Source organism: Chrysochloris asiatica, unplaced genomic scaffold (assembly GCF_000296735.1).
Source record: "Chrysochloris asiatica unplaced genomic scaffold, ChrAsi1.0 scaffold00133, whole genome shotgun sequence".
NCBI classification, from domain to species: domain Eukaryota; kingdom Metazoa; phylum Chordata; class Mammalia; order Afrosoricida; family Chrysochloridae; genus Chrysochloris; species Chrysochloris asiatica.
The window spans coordinates 1,756,107-1,774,524 of NW_006408651.1; the positions used below are offsets into that span (position 1 = coordinate 1,756,107).

Below are 18,418 nucleotides of genomic sequence, written 5' to 3' on the forward strand. Positions count from 1 at the left end.
AGGTCCCCTGTGGTACAATTGTAAATAATTGTTATTAAGACTGACTGTGAGGGTTGTAAATGTAAAGGTAGATGTTTTGTAGCAAAAAGAGGGGAGTGACTGACTTTGCAGTCCAGGAGCGGAGGTTCTTGGAACCATCAAGGGAGAAGAGTGGAATGTGGCACCCTACCTAGAGAAGCAGTGATGCCAGAGATAGGGGCAGAGAATATGATCTGGAGAGATGGGGTGCTGGGCACTCTGGACTCAGGGAAGGAGAGGGGCTGTGTGCTGACGACCGGGGGACAGGCTTGCAGGGTATATCCTTTGGTTGGTTGATGATGCATGGAGGGGGTTGTAACCATGGCAATGAAAAGATATATGATACGATGAATGGAAAGCTAATATTCTCCCATGTAAATTATCAAATAATTCACAATAAACATTAAAAAAAACCTCACTTAGAATACAACTGAAGAAGTGCTGCCTTCTCAAAGTAGAGTCAACCTTAGTGACATGGATGAAGCAAAGCTTTCAGGGTCTTCATTTGTTGATGGGGCATGACTCAAAACTAAAAGAAACAGCTGCAGACATCCATTAATAATGAAAATATGGATTGTTTGAAGTAAGAATCTAGGGAATTTGGAAGTTGCCAAAAATGAATTGAAACACATAAAAATTGATATCCTAGGTATTTATTAATGAGCTGAAATGGACTGGTGTTGGCCATTCTTAATCAGAAAATCATATGATTTACTACCGTAGGAAGGACAAATTTAGAGGAATTGTGTCACATTAGTTATTCAAAAGAAAAGTTCATTGTCTGTCTTGAATTATACTGTTCTCTGTGATAGAATACTATCCATATGTCTATCAAGAAGACCAGTTAATAGGACTGTATTCAAATGTGATCAACGGCCACCAAAGTTAATGATGAAAAATAGAAGACTTTTACCAACTTCTGTCTGAAATTCCTCAAACATGCAACCAAGATGCATTAATAATTCTTGGTGATTAGAATGCAACCATTAGAAATATAAAGGAAGGATTGGTAGTTGGAAAATATGACCCTGGGGATAGATATGAAGCTAGAGATTACGTGATAGAATTTTGCAAGACCAATAACTTATTCATTGCAGATACCTTTTTCTACAACATAGATGTGACTATGTGACTGGTTTATACACTGGACCTTGCCAGAGGGAATACACAGAAATCTAATTGACTACATCTGTGGGAAGAGACAAGGGAGAAGGGCAATGTTATTAGCCAAACCAGGGCCAGCACAATCCATCAATGCTCGTATGCAAATTCAGGTTGAGGTTGAAGAAAATTAAAGTAAGTCCATGAGAACCAATGTATAACCTTGAGTTTATTCCACTTGAATTTCAAGACTATCTCAAGAATAGATTTGATGCATTGAACATTAATAATGAAAGACCAGTGAGATAGGATATAATATCAAGAACATCATGCATGAGGAAAGCAAAAGGTCATTAAACAGACAGGAAAGAAAGAAAAGACCTAAATAGATGTCAGAAGATAAACTGAAACTTGCTCTTGAATGTAGAGTAGCTAAGGAGTATGGAAGAAATGATGAAATAAAAGAGATGAATAGAAAAATTCAAAGGGCAGTTCAAGAAAATAAAGGGAAGTAAAATGAAATGTGCAAAAGAGAAAAATATGCTCAGCATTCCTCAAGTTAAAAGAACTGAAAAAAATGCAAGCCTCAACTTGAAATAGTGAAGGACGCTAAGGGCAAAATATTGAAAGATGTAGGAAGCATCAACATTAGACGGGAAGTATGCATGAAATCATTGTACCAAAAAGAAGTAGTCAACATTCAATCTTTTCGAAAGGTAGCATATGATCAAGAACCAATGGTACTGAAGTAAGAAGTCTAAGCTGTACTTAAGTCATTGGCATAAAACAAGGCTCCAAGAATTGACAGAATACCAATTTACATGTTTCAAGAAACTAATAGTGTTGGAAACACACAGAAGTCTATGCCAAGAACTTTGGAAGACAGCTACCTGGTCAACTTGCTAGAAGATATTCATACTTGTGCCCATTTCAAAGAAATTGACCTTACAGAATGGAGAGATCATTGACTATCATTAACAACATACACAAGTAAAATTTTGCTAAATATAATTCAAAATTTGTTGCAACAGACATAAACAGGGTGCTGCCAAGAATTCAAGCTAGTTACAGTAAGGGATGTTGAAGGAAGGGTATTACTGCTGAGGTCAGATGGATCTTGGCTGAAAGCAGAGAATACCAGAAATATATTTACTTGTGTTTTATCGACTACTCAAAGGCTATCACTTTATGGATCATAACAAACTATGGATGACATTGTCCGGAAAGGGAATCCAGAGTACTTATGTACTCATGTATGTAGACCAAATGTCAATCAGTCAAACAAAATAAGGACATACTGAATGGTTTGTAACCAGGAAAGGTATGTGCCAAGGTTGTAACTTTTCACCATACTTATTCAATCTATATGGTGAGCAAATAATCCAAGAAGCTGGACTATATGAAGAGGAATGAGACATTAGGATTGAAAGAAATCTCATTAACAAACTATTTTATGCTTGCTGAAAGCAAAGAGGACTTGAAGCACATACTGATGAAGATCAAAGAATATAGCCTTTAGTGTGAAGTACAATTCAATGTAAAGAAAACATAAATCCTCACAACTGTATCAGTAAACATCATGATAAATGGAGAAAATACTGAAGTTGTCAAGGATTTCATTTTACTTCAATCCACTATCAATGCTCATGGAAACAGCAGTCAAAAAATTAAGTGACATATTGTCTTGGGCAAATATTCTTGAAATTGACAAACTGTCATGACAAATTTGTCAAATACTCTTGACAGATTGTCTTGGGCACAAGACCTCCTGAAAGTGTTAAAAAGCAAAAATGAGCTGAATTAGGGTTTCGTTGTCAAAACCACTAATTCTATATCTTAATATTTGAAGATATTAATCCATGATCTTTGGTTATAAAAGTTTTGAAGAATTCTTTTGAATCTTGTTCTCTTGTTTATCTTTATTCTTCTATATTCTTCTTTCTTCACAACTAACAGTCTGGAAGGTAGAAAAATGTTCCAAAATATGAACCCAAAGAATAAGAGGAAAGAGCTATTCATACAACCAAAACTTTTGCCTGATGCTAGAGTGGTGTGTAAACTTCCAATCAATTATCTCCTGCTACTTGTAACACAAATGTCATTGTGAAATGATTAAATAAATTTATAGAGAAAGGAAGCATAAAGTAAAGGTAATAAAGAAACAAAATATTGAACAGGTGAATTACATATAGAGTAATTATTCAGAATCTTCTGCTAAAATATCCAGTTACTCAAGAGTTTAATTCACTTATATGAGAATATGTATTATATATATTTGTAACATATAAAATATTAAATTATATTTATTATATAATATATATTCTTATATAGAATAATTTATAATATTATACTTATTAAATTATTTGACATGATGTTACAATGAAACCTAGAATTAAAACTTGGTTACATTACTATTTAAATTACTAATTTGAATATTTAGTAAATCCTTTGCCTAAGCTGCAAACTTTGTCTCTCATACTTCGGACATATTGTCAAGAGGGACCAGTCGCTGGAGAAAGATATCATGTTTGGTAACATGGAGGGTCAGAGAAAAAGAGGAAGGCCCCAGAGAGATGGATTGGCAAAATGGTAGCATCAATGGGCTCAAGTGTGGCAACAATTGTGAGGTTGGCCCAGGACCGGGCAGTGTTTCATTCTGTTGTACATAGGGTTGCTATGAGTCGGTATTGACTCGATGTCACCTAACAACAACAACAAAGGTCTCTTTATAGTTTTCTGGAATGTTCTTCAGTAGAATAAATGAGAGTATAATTCTGAATAACTGGGCTCTACTTCTTTGCTTTCATATTCACTTAGAACTTTAATACTGGGTAGATGATTATCAAGGACTTTGTTTTTTGTCTTTCCATTTTAAATTTAATATTATGTGTGAAGACAAGACTCTTTTCTCTTTTGCTCTTTCAGTGGAATTAAGATTACTATGAATTTACAGGAATAAAAGTAAGCCCAATAAAGAGACATCTTTTCTATGAGCAGATGGCTTTTAATATATCAATGTTTTGCCATTTGTTTTAGTGCTTAAAATAAACATTATTTATAAGACCACTTACATTTTGATGTTACTTAATGAGGAATATGCATCATTGATTTGACTAGCTTAAGAGGTCATTTAGAACTTGCCCGTTAACAAGCTGTAATCTGCTGAGCACACAATGACTTTGTTTAAAATTATCTATTCAGAACTGATCAATGACAATAATTGTTTTATACCAATCACTTCTGAAAGTTGCTAATTACCTTGAAGGACATGTATATTAGCCTTTTTTTGGGGGGGAGGGGGAATTGTAGCCCATTCACCTTGGAATTAACAAAAACCTTATTAACAAAATTTGCTTTGCCTTTTGAAAGTTTTTTTTTTAAAGTTTATTCACTAGTACTGGAACACCAACAGGAAATTTACACTAATTACAAGATAAATTTGTTCCTATAAAAGAAACTAAAGTAGGATCCTAACCATATTATATCTTATTATATCAACTAGCAATTCATTAATTTTTGGTCTCGATAGTGTATGAAAAAGGTATCTTTAATATTAAAGAGCTCACAAATGCACACACATATTTTATAGACTATGTTTTAATGAAATGTTTTATAACATGTTTTAATGAAAAGACCATGAGTTTTGGAGTAACACAGATCATATTATGTAACCCTCCTCTGCCATTTTCTCTCTTAGTGCCTATGTGACCTTGAGAAAATCAACTTGTTTCTTCTTCCTTTATGATCTAGAGTTCATGCTTTCCTCACAAGTCTAATGTGAGAATTAAGCAGTTGGCATAATACCCGGAGTTCAGTAAATCTTATATCCACCATTTCACTGAATAACAGCCTCTTCATCCACTTAAATGCTCAGTGCCTTCCAAGCCTTTTTTACACACTAGTTTAACTCTAAGGAGCCCTATTACCATAGTGGGTTATGAGTTAGCTTGTTAACCGCAGGGTCAGCTGTTTGAATTCACCGTTGGAGAAAGGAACAGAAGGTCTCAACTGACTCGATGGCACTTAGCAACAACAGTTCAACACTTCACCACTCATTTGTCAGTTTATTGCATTCTGCTTACTTGACTGTTAGTATGATTCTGGAAGCTATCCCACCAGTATTTAAAATACCATCAGAGTCACTCATGGTAGACAACTTTCAGCTGAGCATTCTGACTAAGCCTGTGAAGAAAGAAAGGTGACCACTTCTGAATGGTTAGCCACTGAAAACCATATCAATAGGAGTAGAACATTATCTGATATAGTGACAGACGATGAGCTCCTCAGGTTGGAAGGCACTCAGGACACCACTGAGTCCTGAGTGCCTTCCTCAAGTAAAGTTGCTTCCTCAAAGTAAAGTTGACGTTAATGACGTAAATGGAGCAAAGTTTTCAGGACCTTCATTTGCCCATGTGGCACAACTCAGAATAAGAAACAGCTGTAAACACCCATTCAAAACGGGAACACAGAATTTACAGTGTGAACCGAGGAAAATTTGAAGTCATCAAAAATGAAATAGAACACATAAATATTGGTATCTTAGACATTAGTGAGCTGAAATGGACTGGTATTGGCCATTGCAAATCATACAATCATATGGTTTACTATTCCTGGAATGACAAATTCAAGAGGAATGGTGTCATATTCACTGCCAATAATAAGAGCTTTTAAAGATCTACCTTGAAGTACAGTACTACCGTGATAGGATAATATCCATATACCTACAGAGAAGACCAGTTAATAGGACTATGACTCAAATGTGTGCACCAACCATTAAAACCAGTGGTTATAAAATTGAAGAATTGGTGTTGTAGGCTAAACATAGGACTGTGAACCTCCAGGTTGGTGGTTCAAACCAACCAGCTGCTCCTCGGAACCTCTATACAGGGTCTTTATGAATTGGAATCAACGTGATGACTCTTCATGACAACCACCACCAAATTATTCAGTCTGAAATTGATTAAACATGAAATCATGATGCATTGATAATTATAGTGACTGGAATGAGACAGAAACAGAAGAATGATCATTACTTGAAAAATTTGACTTTGGTGATAAAAATGATGCTGGAGATTACATGATAGAATTTTGTGAGACCAATTCTTTATTCATGGTAAATGTATTTAAAAAAAAAAACAACACAAAAGGTGATTACTATATATTTGGACCTTACAAGATGTAGTACAACAGGAATCAAGTTAACTATATCTGTAGGTAGAAATGATGGAGAATCACAATATCATCAGCCAAAACAAGACCAAGGGCCAACTGTGGAGCAGACCATCAATTTCTCATATTCTAGTTCAGGCTGAAGCTGAATAAAATTAAAACAAGTCGATGAAAGCCAAAATTCGACCTTCAATACTTTTCACGTGAATTTAGAGACCATTGTAAGAATGTATTAGTTGCATTACACACTACTGATTAAAACCCAGAGGTGTTGTGGGATGACACTGAGGATATCATACATGACTGGAGCTAAAAGTCATTAAAAAAAAAAAAAAGGAAATAAAGAAATTTAAATGAATTTCAGAAGAGACTCTGAAACTTACTCTTGAGCACAGAGAGGTTAAAGTGATTAGAAGAAACGGTGAAGTAAAAGAACAGAACAGAAAATGTCAAAGGGCAGCTCAAGAGGACAAAGTGAAGTATTATAATGAAATATGCAAAGATCTGCAGTTAGAAAACCAAAAGGGAAGAAGACACTCAGCATTTCTCAAACAAAAATAACTGAAGAAAAGTTTTAAGTCTTGAGTTATAATATTGAAAGATTCTATCGGCAAGATACTGAATGATGCAGGAAGCATCAAAGAAAGATGAAAGGAATCCAGAGAGTCACTGTACCAGACAGGGATTGGCTAATGCTCAATCACTGCAAGAGGTAGCATATGATCAAAAACTGATGGTATTGAAGTCCAAACAGCACTGGAGGCACTCACTTGTCTATGTCAAGAAATTTGGAAGACAGCTACCTGGTCAGCTGACAGGAAAAGATCCATTTGTGCCTATTCCAAAGAAAGGTGACCCAACGGAATGCAGAAATTATTGAACTGTCAAGGTTGGCAGTTCAAGTTCACTAGTCACTCCTTGAAAACCCTATACATGGTCACTATGGGTCAGAACTGACTCAACAGCACCCAACAAAAACAACAATCATTAATAGCACATGCAAGTAAAATTTTGCTGAATATAATTTAAAAATATTTGCAGCAGTACATTGACAGGGAGCTGCCAGAAATTCAAGCCAGATTTTGAAGAGGATATGGAACTAGGGATTTGCTGACATCAGATATATCTGGACTGAAAACAAAGAATACCAGAAGCATGTTTACTTGTGCTTTATTGACTATGCAAAGACAGTCAATTGTGTGGATTATAACAAACTATGAATAACATTGGGAAGAATGGATATTCCATAACACTCAGTTGTGCTCATGAGGAACCTTTACAAAGAACAAGAGACTGTCATGTGAACAGAACAGGCTACTGAGTGGTTTATAATCAGGAAAAGTATGCACAAGCATTGTATCCTTTCACCATACTTATTCAATCTGTATGCTAAGCAAATAATATAAGAAACTGGATTATATGAAAAAGAACATGGCATCAAGATTGGAGGAACACTCATTAACAACCTGTGACATGCAAATGACACAACCTTGCTTACTGGAAGCAGATTTAAAATAATTATTGATGAAGATCAAAGACTGCAGCCTTCAGTATGAATGTTTTTCCTTCAGTGGGGAAACACAAACAAACAAGAAAACATATCCTTACAAATGGACCAATAAATAGCATCATGATAAAGAGAGAAAAGATTGACGTTGTTAAAGACTTTATTTTGCTTGAGTCCACAATCAACACTCATGAAATCAGTAATCAAGAAATAAAAAGATTGGGAAAATCTGCTGCAAAAGACCTCTTAAAGCGTACAAAAGTAAAAATATCAGTCTGAGGATAAAGGTGCACCTGACCCACGCCAAGGTATTTTCAGTCACCTCAAATGCATGTGAAAGTTTTAACAGTGAATAAGGAGACCATTGAAAAATGGATGCATTTGAATTATGGTGTTGGTGAAAAGTATCGAAAGTACCATGATTTACCAGAAGAACAAACAAATCTGTCTTAAAAGAAATAGATCCTGAGTGCTCCTTAGAAGTCGTGATTGCAAGATTTTGTCTCTCATTCTTTGGACACATTGTCAGGAGGGATCAATCCCTGGAGAAGGGCATCATGCTTGGTAAAGTGGAGGGTCAATGGAAAGAGGAAGATCTGCAAGAAGGATTTACAACGTTTGGTGTCATCAACAGGGGCTCAAACATAATAGCCATTGTAAAGATGGCACAGGACTGGGCAGTGCTTTGCTCTGTTATGCAGAGTTGCTATAAATTGCAACTAACTTGTCTGCCCCTAACAACAACTAACAGTTGAACTATATAAATTGGAATCAACTTGATGGTAGTGACTTTGGTTTTTTTTATTGGTATCTAACAAAACCACTTGATGATTGATTGATTATACTTTAATGTGGATAAGTTTTAATTTGTTACTTATTTTACTCCTTAGTAACTAATTGTGAATTAAATGATTTTCCTGGGGAGGGAATTTGAGCTTGCTTTTGGGTAGATGTGTAGGGTATTAGAAGATTCCCTGAGAACACTGCAGAGCCATGTCCCAAATGTGAGCCTCCACGTGCCTTCTTCATGCAGCTTCAGACACGCTCTGCACATGAGCCAATGACCACCTTCTACAAGTGCTGCAATGCCCAGTGTGGACACCGCTGGAGGGATTAGGGGCCAGGTTGGTCCAGCAGCATGCACACCTGGTTCTGTACAACCTGGCAGAACCCCAGCAGGACTGTGTCCTGCGTTCTAAGAGCTATGGGCCTTTAATGATGTGACAGAAGGCCAACCCTTTGGGGCAAAGAGACCGGAAATGTGGCCATGCAGTCCATTTTGCCAGTTGGAGAGAACACCTTCATTTATGTCTGTGGAGTTTTTGTGCCTGAGGAGGAATGTCTCTCAACTATGTCTGCCCTGTTTAAGGTCCAGATCGTTTATCTTTACAGGTTTTGAGCAATTGACATTCCTACAACATCTTCTCATGTTCTTCAGTATTTATACAAATAATAAGGCAAGAAGTATTCACTTACTACATTACATTTTTCTAAATATTAAAATATTATAAAAATTAAAAAAAAACAACAACCAAACCCAGTGTATCCTCACTGCATATGGTTGGTGCTGTTTCTATATTTTAGTTGTTGGATTTGGAAAGGGAAGGAACCAATCTCATTGACTCCCCCCCACCCCCCCAATAGGGAGCTTTTCATATGTTAACAGATTTTTCAGCAGCTCAGTTTTTGATCCCTTCAGATCTCCTTCCTCAGAAATGGGCATGCCTATTCTCTGATTTCATATCTCTTTCCTTGTCAGTACTCCAGCATGCATCTTCTGTGTTTTCTAGTACATTTAATCTTATTAAAAAAAATTTTTTTTAGAATTTAATTTAATGATATTTTTATGTGATCAGTAGACGCTCCCTTAACTGTATTTGATATCCTAGCATTTCCCCATGCTTCCGGAGTCACTTTTATCCTTGCTGATGGAATTTTGGTTAGTAAATGTGTTTACAAGCATTCTCTTTTTTATTAAAATCATTACTGTATGTGCAGTAAAATTATGCTGAAACACATTAAAAGCAATCCAAGCGCTATGTGAGTTCAGGCAATTATTTAAGCTCTCTAGCATCAATTTCCTCTTCTATCAAATAAGGCTAATAATTACCCCCACCTTAGAATGGTGTTGTAATGATTAAATTAGATAAACCATGAACATACTCACTCATTTGCATGTATAATTTTATATGTATACAGATTCAAATGGATGGTTCTTTTTCATTTGAAAAGCGGCTTATATGAATTTTTCCTCTTCCCTCTTTCTTTGTCAGCCATACTATGATTTTGGTCACATTAGAAAGTGAGGGATGGTTTCTAAATTGTATAATTTTGGAACTTTCCAGTTCTATATTTTTATGGGAGCAATTGATTTCCAAAATTAGATCACTTGAAACATATTTTGGAAAGCATGTTCTATAACTTTATTTTACATTAGTTTTCTATACTACATGGTTTTATTTTCTGGAATTGTTGTTGTTGTTTTGTGCCGTGGAGTCGGTTCCGACTCATAGCGACCCTGTACAGGGTTTCCAAAGCTGTAAATCTTTACGGGAGCGAAAGCCTCATCTTTCTCCCCTGGAACAGCTGGCAGTTTCGAACTGCTGACCTTGCCTCTCGCAGCCTGATTCGTAACCACTATGCTGCCAGAGTTCCTTATTGTCTCTTAATTGGAGTCCTGGTGTGGCGCTGTAGGATAATCTCAAAACTGCAAGGGCAGTTTGAGCCACCATGTAGGCGGTTCAAACTCACCCACCAGTTGTTCCTCGGAAACCGTATACTACGTCACTAGGAGTCAGAACCGAGTCTATAGCACATAACAATGACAACAATTGGAGTCTTGGAGTGGTGCTGTGGGATAAGCAATGGACCACAAGGTCAGTTTGAACTACAAAATCGGAGGTTCAAACCCCATCAGTCACTTCTTAGAAACTCCATACAGGGTCGGTATGAGTTGGAACTGACTCAAGACACTAACAGCAACAACACCAGTTGTTCTTACAAGCTGTTTTGCATGATATCTCCAATTGTTTTAACCATTCTCCTACTGCGAGGTTGACTAAAACACTCTTCAAAATCTTAACATTTAATATCTCAGGTTGTAAAATGTCTTTAAAGTAGTCGTATTTTAAAACAGAGAAAAAAATAAGGATCACAATTTAAATAAAATGTTTTTTCTCAATCATTTTTTTATTGGCCAAATTATAAAAAAAACTTTCATTAAACATTTTTTAGTTAATAAAAGCTATTTGGCTTTAGGGATAAAAACTAAAGGACTAAGATCATTATTACAAAAGTGCTTCAGGTTTAATCTCCCAAACTGCTAAAATTGGGAGGAATCGTATTGAATGTTTTATAAACATGTGTAAACTATTGGAAAAGTTTGGAGAATTATGTTAATCTTGATGCAAGAGTGAGTTAATGTTTTTCATTTTTGTTGTTTCCTCTTTTCTACTCCTTTAATGATATACAGGTGCTTTTGTTTTTCATTTGTCAAAAAGTTAACAAACTCTGTATTATTGTCTTGTTTTGTGACTTTATCATGGATTTAGCTGTCTAGTTGTATTAGCAAAGGTGTTGTTGATGTTTGTTGTTGTTAAGCGCCGTTGAGTCCGTTCTGACTCACAGCCACACTGTATAGGGTTTCTGAGGAGTGGCTGGTAGATTTGAACCACTGACCTTGAGGTTCAAACCAACCTTGCAGTCTAGTGCAGTAACCCACAGCTCCACATCTCTGTTAGCAGAGGTAGTTAAGGCCTAAGGAGATTAACTGATTCTCATGATTAATGAGTTTTATAAGACATCCAGAATACATTTCAGTATGTTTCATAGATCCCAACACTCATCATAGCCTACAAAAATCCCAGGGATTATATGTTCTGGAATAATTAAGCTTTTTGAATGTCAGTATTGCTGTAGGATATAAAAACAGATCATTTCAACAGACAGTGCATTCATTGATTACAGTTCACTTCGTTCTCAGTTCTTTATTGTATTGGTTATAGAATGGGCTCTCTGTGATGCCTTAATTTGATTCTGGATCCATTACTTTTACACAATTATGCAAAAATTAATGTAGGCTCTCTTTTGGAAGTTTTCTCATTATAAATAAGACAATAAAATTATTTATCTCAGAATTGTTCTAAAGAATAAATTAAGAGATACAAGCAAAGCTCTTATAGAATTGTGCTTGCCACATAAAAAGAGCTAATGAAATGTTTGCCACCAGTCGTTCCTTGGAAACCCTATACAGGGTCACTGTGAGTTGGAATGGACTTGACTTCAGTTACCACCACCACCACAACTAAAATTATCGTTAAAGAAGCGTAAGATGTCATGATTAAGATACAAGATAAAATTTTGTTGAAAGATTTTGAAATCATTGAACTTAAATAGTATGTTCAACAATTTATAGTAATTTCATTAAGACTGAGTACAATTTTTAAACTAGTAGATTATAACAAATTCCTTTATTCAGGAAGTGGTAGGGTTTATAAAACAACATTTTACTTCTCAGTATCAGAATTTAGTATTTTATAAAACTCATAAATATTTTGAATAAGTTATAGCCTATATGTTTTATCTTTCTAATATTTTTAACTAGATCTGTGAGTAAAACCTACATTTGCACCTAATGTACTATTAGTGAAAAGACATAAAAGACTTTATTTGAAATGAGTTCAAAATCATCTTGATTTTGAACAACTGTTAATGTCTCAAGTAAAATATTGAGTGGACTGTTTTATCTTTTTATTTACATCAATAGATTCAGAGACGATGGCGAGGCTATAGGATTCGGAAATACTGCTTTAATTATTATTATCTGAAGGAATATTTGAAAGCTGTGTCCGAGACGAATGATGTAATCAGGTGAGGAGTAGACTAGTGACCATTTTAGCATGGTAAGTCAATAAATATTGACCACAGTGTGGAGGAGAGTGAGTACTCTACCTTGTAAATACTATTATTTATATATGTTGTAATTGATGGTGGGCACTAGCTGAGCCCTGGGGAAACTGGAAACAACCTCAAAACCAGACAAAGGCCACTGTGGAACAAATTCAATGTACACAGATGATTTTGGATCATAATGATGCAGATTTTGAGGAGAAAGTGAAACAATTGTTTGGTAGCACAGGCAAGAACCAGGATGAATGGATGATTGCTTTGCATGACTGAAATGAGGATGCCAACAGAATCATCAATGTACTGCTGGAAGAAAACCCAGTCATGCATTCCTGGAAGATGGTAGGGAAGAAGAAGGGAGTCTCAGGACAGAAGCTGACCAGAGGGAATCAGGTGACCAGAGGGAATCTAGTGAGGGAGGCAAAGAAAATCGTCACAGGGACAGAGACTAAAATTGGCAACGTCATGGGCCACCGAGATCAGGGAGAGGTGCCAGCTGTAGATGAGAGTGTATGCCTGGGGCTTTATCAAAACCAGCTCTGGTTTCGGGTCAGAAAACTAGATTGGCACCAACAGTGGAGTGCCTTCTGGAAGAGGCACAGAAAGAAGCAGAAGAAACTGTATCCAAGGCAGCAATGGCTGTGGTAGACAAGGAGGAAGGTTTTCAGTTCAAGGAATGGGAACTTTTATCCCAAGTAACTATGCAGAGCCAGCCAATACTTTTGTTGTTGTTGTTGTTGTTGTTGTTAAGTGCCATCGAGTTGGTTCCAACTCACAGCCACCCTGTATAGGATTTTCAAGGAGTTTGAATTGCCACCCTTGCAGTTCAAACTGATCTATGGTCAAGTGCTTATCCTACGGCGCCACACCAGGACTCCATACTGACGGTAGCTATGGCAATGGTAGCCGCAATACGTGGGACAACACAGTTGTTGTTAAGTACCACCAAGTCGCTTCTGGTAGTGTAGTGGTTACAAATCGGGCTGCAAACCTTAAGGCCAGAGGTTCGAAACTACCAGCCGCTCTGCGGGAGAAAGATGAGGCTTTCTACTCCCGTAAAGATTTACACCCTCGGAAACCCTGTATAGGGTCGCTATGGGTCGGAACCGACTCAATGGCACTTAACAACAACAACCACCAAGTCGCTTCCAACTCATAACGACTCTGTATAGTGTTTGAACCACTGACATTGTGGTTCAAAGCAACCTTGAGGTCCAGTGTTTTATTCTGGAGCTCCACATCAGGACTCTATGGGAAATACTGGCCACTTTGAACCAGCCATTGGCACAAGACTTGATTTCACTGGGGTTGAGAGAGTCAAATTATCCCTGAAAAACTGAGACTGCTCCTGGTGCATAGAGGACTGCACAGAAGAGTGGGGGTCTGAAGATTTGAATGAAGATCTTTCTGAGACCAAGCCAGCCAGTGCCTCTGAGGAGTCCTGGTGTGGTACTGTAGGATAAGGTCGGTTTGAACTGCAAGGTCACTGATTCAAATCCACCAATCGCTCCTTGGAAACTCTACCCAGGGTTGCTATGAGTCTTAACTGACACTACGGCACTAAACGACAACAAACGTGTCTTTGGTGCCCCTGCCTGGGATAGACCCCATTCTATTAAGGTACGTGAATGTGAGCGTGAGCCAAAAATTAATTTAGATTCAAAGGAAACAGTAATTAATAACAGGAGATTCTAGTGGTGCAAGAATTAACTGCTTTGTTGTTTACGAAAATGGTAACTGTTCAAACCCCCCACCAGAGGCTCCAAGGGAGAGAAAACTTGATGATAAACTCCAGATTACAGCCTAGAAAATCCTATTGGGCAGTTCAACTCACTCATAGGGGGTCACTGTGAGTCAAATTTTCTTGAAGACACCTATCAACAGTAGTTAATAGTAGATGGCACTTACATAGTAGTTGCTGTACTTTCAAAAATCTTTTCATACATTTTACTTGTTAAAGTCTATGAACTACAGAGAATAATTGGCAATAAATTATTAAACAAGAAGCTCTTTCTGAAATCATGAAATGATATATAACATAAATATCTAAAAACTGTTTTCCCAACTAAAATCCTTCATGTATGTAATGAATATAAAAGCATCTGGTCTTTGGAGATTAAGTATAGGTAATGTATTAAGATGATTTCTTTGGGAAAAGCAGCAAAGGTGTCAATGAAGTTTAGTCAACAGGAAACGTTGAAAACTTATGAAACACAAGCCCTAAGGGACTGCTGTTTTATTTCTGCCTGACAAATCTAAAGTTCTAGAAATGGGCTTTGTATCTTCCAGATGACAAGACTTGGGAGAAGTACCGAGTAGACCAGGCAAACGAGAGGGATGTATGAGCAAGGCTGGATTAGGATGAGGTCCAAAATTTAGGAAGGTACTCATTTACTGACCTTAAAACTTCACAACCCTGAGAAGTGAATATGTTCTCCCACTTTGAATTTCAGGGGCCTAACTTGCTTCACCCTACTCCTAATCCTGAATATGAGAAAGTCCCTAAAGAAGCAAACATATAGAAGGGAGGCTTCTATTCAATAGGTACTTTCACTAACCGTTGTTTCTTTCTGACTTTAATGGGAATTTCTTTTGTCCCTAGAGAGTCTGTAATATCTATACTAACAAATGGTTTCAGATTGATAGTCTTCATTGTATTAAAAAATTTTCTGTTATTTCTACCTTAAAGTTACTTGACTAATGCAATATGTCATTTGATTTGACTGCTGTTTTCATGAGTGTTGATGGTTGAACCAAGCAAAATGAAGTCTCTGACAATTTCAATCTTTTCTCCATTTATCTTGAAGCATTCCTAAACACTTAAATGATATTTATTTATCCAATGGTGAGGATTCTGTTTTCTTTGCATTGAGATGCAACCCATACAGAAGGCTGTGGTCTTTGATCTTCATCAGAAAGTATTTTAAGCCCTCTTCACTTTCAGCAAGCAAGGTTGTATCATCTGCATATCACAAGTTGTTAATGAGTCTTCCTCTAATCCTGATGCCACGTTTTTCTTCATATAATCCAGCTTCTTGGCTTATTTGTTCAGCATACAGGTTGAATAAGTATGGTGAAAGAATACAACCCTGTTGCACACCTTTCCTAATTTTAAACCATTCAGTATTCCTTTGTTCAGTTAGAATGACTGCCTCTTGGTCTATGCACAAGATACCTTATGAGTACAATTAAGTGTTCCAGGATACTCATTCTTTGCAATGTTTCCCATAGCTTGTCATGATCCACACAATCGAAAGTCTTTGCATAGTAGATAAAGCAATGATATCTCTCCTTCGACATCCTTGTTTGAATCTGGCATGCACCTTTGCATGTTGTTGTTGTTGTTAGTTAGGTTCCATCGAGTCGGTACCGACTTATAGCGATCCTATGCACAACAGCATGAAATACTGCCCAGTCCTGGACCAACCTTGCAGTTGCTCAACCTCTGCTTACGAGGCTGCAAATCTTTACAGGAACAGAACGCCTCATCTTTCTTTGTAGAATGGCTGGTAATTTCGAACTGCTGACCTTGAGGTTAGCAGCCCAACTTGTAACCACTACACTAAGAGAGTTCCATACTTTCTGTGTTAAGGTTTTTAAAATTGGACACTAGGCACACTAACATTTTACTAACTGTTTATCTTTATATCATTTTGTTGTTGCCCTTGAGTAAGTCTGACTCATAGCAACCTTGTATAGCGTTTTGGAGGTTTTAAATTTTCACTGAAGAGAAAGCCTTATCTTTATCCCACTGAGCGGCCGGCCAGTGCTTATGTATAGAGCCACAACGCTCCCTTATATCACTTAAAACTCTTTTATTTCACTTTTTTTTTTTCTCATGCTTTTACATTTTAGAAGGATCTCTAAAAAGTACAGCTCATTGAATGGATTTTTATAATCCAGTTTTTTGATCACTGACTTTTAACAAAGTTCTGACTCATTTATGTTTCATTTTCATAACTGATATTCACCCAACTGTCAGTTTGTTGTACTGTGGTGGCTTGATATGTGTGTGACTATTATGCTGGGAGCTATCTCTCCAGTATTTCAAATACCAGTATGGTGGGCAGGCATTACACGGGCTAATCTAGGGCTTTGCTTATCCATGTAAATTTAAAATAAGCTTGTTGACGTCTACAACAAAAAGCTTGCTGAGAGTTAAAAAAATAAATATCTTTATGTATTTATTGTGGTGAAAATATACACAACGAAACCTCCAATGATTCAAGGTATTTCCACATGTACAATTTAGTGCTATTGGTTATCTTCACGTTGTGCAATCTTTGTCAGTATCCTTTTACCAAATTATTCCATCACAATTAATATAAACTCAGTGCTCCTTGAACAAAAATTCCCCTTTCCTCCCTTCCGCTCACCCCTGATAACCACTAATAATCTTTGGTTTCTATATGTTGTTGTTGTTGTTGTCAGGTGCCATCGAGTCGGAACCGACTCATAGCAACCCCATGCACAGCAGAACGAAACAATGTCCGATCGTGGGCCAACTTCACTATCGCTGCCACACTTGACGCCATCAATGATGTCACCTGGCTGATCCATCTCTTTGGGGGTCGTCCTCTTTTTCTCTGACCCTCTACCTTACCCAGCATGGCATCCTTCTCCAGCGACTGTTCTCTCCGGACAATGTGTCCAAAGTATGAGAGACAAAGCTTAGCCATCTTGGCCTCCAAGGAGTACTCTGGTTGCACTTCTTCCAAAACAGATCTATTGTTTCTATATAGTATTTGCTTATTTCATATAAGTGAAGTCATATAACATTTGGGGTTTTTGTTTGTTTGTTTGTTTTTCTGCTCAGCATAATGTTTTCAAGGTTCATCATGTTTAGTTTTCATGGATATTGCTCCTAACCTGTCTTTCCTAGGTTAGCAGCAATATCATGAAATTTTTTTTGTTAAGTATTTGTTTGCCACATCCGCTGAGTTGTGCAACTTTCTGCACAGGTAATTTTATAACATTTTTATTACTCTAAAAGGAAATCTTGTATCCTTTATCAGTTCACTTCCCATTACCTCTCCACCCTGGTGGTTGTGTGCTGACTCATAGCGACTCTATGTAGAGTTTCCGAGTCTGTAAATCTTTACGGAAGCAGAAAGGCTCATCTTTCTCCCGCAGAGTGAGTGGTAAATTCCAACTGCTGACCTTGTTCTCAGCACTAGGCAACTACTAATCTGCTTTATGTCCTATAAATTTACCTATTCTGGAGATTTCAGATAATTTAATTATGTAATTTGCTGTCTTTTGTGTCTGACTTTTTTTTACTTAGGTTCATTCATGATATAGTACGTATCCATGTGTCATTATTTTTATTGCCAAATACTCTTCCATGGTTTGGATATACCACTTATTATTTTTCCATATACCAGTTGATGGACATTAGAGTTGTTTCTACTTTTTTGGCTATTGTGAATAATGCTGCTAGGAACATTCATGTATACGTTTTTGTGTGGTCATATGTTTTCATTTCTTTTAGATACATCATTAAAGTTTAAGTTGTCATATTTAAGACATGAGTGATTAGGAATACTGACGTTGGAGTCAGCTAGATGTAAATTACAGTCATGATTGTCCTACTTTCTTTCATGTATGATCTTTAACTAACTACCTGATCTTATGGAAATGTGATGTTTTCATCTTTAATGGGAGTTGTTGTTGTTGTAAGGTGCCATCGGGTCAGCACCGACTCATAGCAACCCTGTG

At 36.8% G+C, this 18,418-nt stretch overlaps 1 protein-coding gene across 1 annotated transcript in view; it reads left to right on the top strand.

Annotated features, from left to right (window-relative positions):
• The window catches only part of SPATA17 (spermatogenesis associated 17), a 220,638-nt gene that overhangs the window by 71,925 nt on the left and 130,295 nt on the right, over nt 1–18,418 (top strand). Inside the window, exon 5 of the mRNA XM_006869710.1 lies at nt 12,561–12,664. Within this exon, the coding sequence (XP_006869772.1) occupies nt 12,561–12,664 (104 nt within the window). The remainder of the gene's footprint in view (nt 1–12,560; nt 12,665–18,418) is intronic.